The sequence below is a fragment of the Bison bison genome, unplaced genomic scaffold, assembly GCF_000754665.1.
Source record: "Bison bison bison isolate TAMUID 2011002044 unplaced genomic scaffold, Bison_UMD1.0 scf7180017864375, whole genome shotgun sequence".
NCBI lineage: Eukaryota > Metazoa > Chordata > Mammalia > Artiodactyla > Bovidae > Bison > Bison bison.
In genome coordinates this window covers 3,254,390-3,259,257 of record NW_011494947.1, presented here as the reverse complement: position 1 = coordinate 3,259,257, position 4,868 = coordinate 3,254,390, and the positions used below count along the sequence as shown (strand labels likewise).

The 4,868-nt window shown below is 45.0% G+C and overlaps 1 protein-coding gene across 1 annotated transcript in view; it reads left to right on the top strand.

Moving 5' to 3' along the window:
- The first annotated feature begins 3,650 nt into the window (after positions 1–3,650).
- GPR107 (G protein-coupled receptor 107) overlaps positions 3,651–4,868 on the top strand; it is a 58,321-nt gene continuing 57,103 nt past the window's right edge. The window contains exon 1 of the mRNA XM_010856799.1: positions 3,651–4,027. Within this exon, the coding sequence (XP_010855101.1) occupies positions 3,887–4,027 (141 nt within the window). The 5' untranslated portion in view covers positions 3,651–3,886. The remainder of the gene's footprint in view (positions 4,028–4,868) is intronic.

Below are 4,868 nucleotides of genomic sequence, written 5' to 3'. Positions count from 1 at the left end.
CATTATAGGGGACTGGAATGCAAAAGTAGGAAGTCAAGAAACACCTGGAGTAACAGGCAAATTTGGCCTTGGAATACGGAATGAAGCAGGGCAAAGACTAATAGAGTTTTGCCAAGAAAATGCACTGGTCATAACAAACACCCTCTTCCAACAACACAAGAGAAGACTCTATACATGGACATCACCAGATGGTTCAAAAGCATACTTCACCTTTAAATCTTTGTAATTTGTGCTCCCTTTCTTTTGTTGCTCAGTTGCTAGGTTGCATCTGACTTTGACCCATGGACTGCAGCATGCCAGGCTCCTCTGTCCTTCACCAACTCTTGGAGTTTGCTCAAATCTCTCAGTTCCAAACTAATGACTGGCACAATATAGTTCTCAAATACCTGAAGAAGCCATTTCTCATAAACTTTTGGACAGATGTCACTGGTATGTGACCCTGTGAAAGTCACATAATAATTCCCAAGTGAAAAGCAGCAAGGTATAAAAACCCAGCTTTGAGCCCTTGTCAAACTGTTTTCCAGAGACTAAAAGACAAAGGTCTCCTATTTTATAAACTGGTTATTCTAATATAAAATTAAGATTATTCCTGATCAATCCATTTTTAGAAGCCTATTATTTTCAAATTTAAAACCAGAGATTCTCAAAAATGGTACCTCACTTTAAAAAGTATACAATAACACTCCAAAACATTGCAGATTCCCTTTAAAAATGAAGTGCGTGCGTGCTTAGTTGTATCTGACTCTTTGTGACCCCGTAGACTGTAGCCCGCCAGGCTCCTCTGTTCGTGGGATTCTCCAGGCAAGAATACTAGAGTGGGGTGCCATTTCCTCCTCCAGGGGATCTTCCCAACTCAGGGATCAAATCCCCATCTCCTGCACTGGCAGGTGGATTCTTTACCACAGAGCCAGCTAGGAAGCCTCCATAAAAAAAGGAAACTGCACTTAAAAATCCCCATTTCTTTTGACAACTAGTTTGATACTGACGTGAGGATCAGTTGACTGTCTGGTTTTTCTTTCCTCTTACCTAAAAGAAAGTATCAATTATTTTTTATTTCTTCCATGTTCTTTCATATTGCTGATTTTTTAAAATGCTTTCTGAACATTTCTCTTGAATTTCACTTCATAAGATACTGGCTACTCAGATTCTGGGATTTTATTTTTTGAAAATTTAAAAGAATTTAAAAAATAATACAATTTGAATAAAAAGAATGCCATGTATGGTACAGTACAAGAAGCAGAGAGCCAGTTTTAAAGCACATGAGGTCCAGTCCTGGATGCTTGCCCAAAATTACCTAAATCCTTGTGTGATCCTGAGAAAATCATTTTTGAGTTCCTTGGATTTGTTTTCAAATCTATTAATAAGGTGAAAGGATTTGCTGATTTTCTAAGGACACTTCCAGCCTCGTATGAGATTTTTTATAACAATTGCAGAATAAGGATTAAATGCTGGGCTTTGTGGGCAAGGCCTGGATGAGAGTCATTTATAAATTATCAGACCATCCTTGAATAAATTTTTCTAACCAAGTCTTGTCTTTAAGAAAGGAACAAAAATACAGACCATACAAAGATTTTGTGGTCTTAAATGAGATAATGTGCACAAAGACCCTGATGCTGGGAAAGACTGAAGGCAAAAGGAGAAGGGTGTGGTAGAGGGTGAGATGTGTTAGACAGCATCTGACACAATGGACATGAATTTGAGCAAACTCTAGGAGACAATGGAGGACAGAGGAGCCTGGTGTGCTGCAGTCCATGGGATCACAAAGTGTAGGACATGACTTAGTGACTAAACAACAACAACAACATATAGAGTACTTAGCAGAATATTTGGCAAACTTAACTGCTTGATAAATAGATTAAACTATTATCTCATTTGTGGATTTCTAAGACAATGAAGTTTCTTGTTCTAAGCTTCTTCATCTGTAAAATTGTGTAGTAAGATCAGACAAGAATTTTGTTCATAGAAGTAAGATGACATATCCATAATACATGGCCAAAAATCTTAGGTTGTAGAAAGAAATTAAACTACCAACTAGTAAACATTGCCTTTCTATCTTCCTGGCTACACCTTAGTGCCCTACTTTTATTCTTACAGAGGGTGTGACAGAACCTGTACTAGTTTTTGACCTCCCAGCAGCGCAGATTCTTGGGTCAGGAAGATCTGCTGGAGAAGGGATAGGCTACCCACTCCAGTATTCTTGGACTTTCCTGTGGCTCAGCTGGTGAAGAATCTGCCTGTAATGCAGGAGACCTGGCTTGGGAAGATCCCCTGGAGAAGGGAAACGCTACCCACTCCAGTATTTTGGCCTGGAGAATTCCACGGACAACCCAACTGAGCCACTTTCACTTTCAAGAATTCATAGATTCATGACTTTGAGATTGCACAGCTAAAAGATCTGGGACTCTCACTCCTCTACTCTGTACTTCCCCTCCTGATTTTTGTTAACCTGAGTGCAGCAGTTTATTCACTTTATCTTCATTTAGATATATCATGTTAACTTCAGTTCCTAGTTCCAGTTAAAAAGATTAGGAATCTGATTCTGTCATAAAACACTGATAGTCATGCAGTATTGGGGGATTCCTTGTGGTTTTTATTTTCTTCTCTTTTGTTTAAATGATTGCCCACAAAGAGCATGCATTGTGTGGCAAGCCAAAAAAAAAAAAAGCAAAACAAAAATACACCGAAAAACTAAATAAACCTAGCTAGTCTATTGGTAATTTTAATAAGCATTATCTTTTTTTATAACTCCATGATCAAAATAGCGATTTGGAGGGAACAAACTACTGAATTCTTTCATTAAAGGTCTCTCTACAAATTCAAAAGATTAGAAGCAAGGCAAGTTTCCACACAGGATTAAGAGATTCATACTCTAGTGGTTGGATGAAATAGCATGAAGCGATATAACAGTATTTAGCATTTTCCACGTGATTCCCACTTCAACCTGGAACAAATGACAATCTCTCAACTTCAGTTTGCTTACCAGTAAAGTGTGTGTGTATGTGTGTGTGGGGGGTGGGGTGGGGCGGGGAGGTTAATACTTACACCTACCTCCTATCTCATCAGACTGTTCCAAGGATTACATGCAAAAATGCACCCAAAAGGCTTAACGAAGTGCCTGATACGTTGTCCTTGTTTAGTCGCTCAGCTATGTCCGATTCTTTTGCGACCCCATGGACAGGCTCCTTTCTGTCCATAGGATTTCCCAGACAAGAATACTGGAGTGAGTTGCCATTTCCTCCTCCAGGGGATCTTCCCAACCCAAGGATGGAACCAGAGTCTCTGTGTCTCCTGCACCGCAGGTGGCTTCTTTACCGCTGAGCCACTGGGGAAGAAGTACCTCATAAAGGCGCAATAAATTACTAAAACCACCTCATCAAAATTTGCGTTAAGTGCCTCAAAACACAAAAACAAAACCACCCAAGGACTGATGACAAGCCACGAACTTGGTTTTTCTATCGAGTGAAGGCTGCTCGGGACAATCGGTCCCATCAACCGCCAGGCACCCAGGAGGCATTCCCCGCCTAGGAACGCCAAGTCCCTCGGTGGGCCGACGGTCGCGCAGGCCCAAGGTCGCTTTCCAAGCTCCGCGGGGCGGAGGCAACGCTGGGGTTTGTCCAGCCCAGCGACTGTTACCATGGCAACCGCCACGGCTACCCACTGCGGGCGCACCTCTTCTGGCTAAACCGAAAAGTCCTCACAGCAGAGGCCAACTGAACGGCCCCGAAGTGTACCCGCCCCGCTCCCGGGACCGCAAACTCCAGGAAAAAGGCTACAATCTCCCCGCCGCTGGCAGCAGAGAGCCCGCTTTCAGGCGCTTCCGGCAGCCGCCGCTCTTTAGCCCCGGAAGTGGGCGGGAGAGGAAGCAGCTGGTGATGCTGGAACAAATATGGCCGCCCCGGCGCCCGTTGGCCTCTCGGGCTCCCGCAGTCCTCGGCTAGCCTCCGGCCTCCGGCTGTTCCCGCTGTTGGGGCTGCTGCAGCTGCTGGCCGAGCCCGGCCTGGGCCGCGTCCACCACCTGGCGCTCAAGGTAAGGGCGACCAGGGCCTTGCAAGACCAGGGCGGGGGACAGAGGCCGAGGCCTCTCCCTGATGCCGAGGGGCAACTTTTGGCCCAGGGGAAGCGGGGGTCGGGGGATTGTCTATGAGCGATTGGATTCCCGCCTCTATTCCCAGTCGCGGCCTCCCTCTCATAGGGGTCTGTTGGGAACTGTAGGAATGGCGGGAGTCCTCGGTCGGTCTGGAAAGGGTAGGAAGATTCGAACTAAGAGAGGGAAAGGGGCCGAACTGCGGTGTAACCCCGAAGGACTTTCAGGGGGCTGTGCTTGCAGTCCTGTTGGCTTCCCTGACTTCCTTGCCTAGAGCAACTTGATCTTCCTCCTCCCTTTCATCTCCAACTTCTACCCCCGACTTCGCTCGTCCGCCGTCTCCTTTGGTCCATCCCCCTGGTGCCTGGCAGTTGGATGGTGCGCGGCAGTTGGAAGGTGCGCGGAACCTTTGCCTCAGTTTCCCTGGTGGGCGTGGCGGTCTCTGGCCTGAGCAAAGTGAGCATCTCCAGGAGGAATTTCAAATCTCGCTTGAAATCCGTTACCGGAAATTTAAGCCCAGCAATGAAAATATGTTTTTGATTAGAGGCCCTTTTTATCCCTCGCTTCTGTCATTGTCTGTCTAGGGAAGAAATTTACGATAGGCCTAGACTGAACCCTTTGTATCCTGCTTTTTAATTCAAAACATGCCTCCAGGCGATTTAGCTGGTTAATATATGAGACCAGGAAAAATAAATCGTTGTGACCCCAAACCTTGTACATAATTTTCATTCTGTAAGGTATTCTTAGCAGAATGAGGTTTCAGCAGTGAGAAAGTTTATCTTAT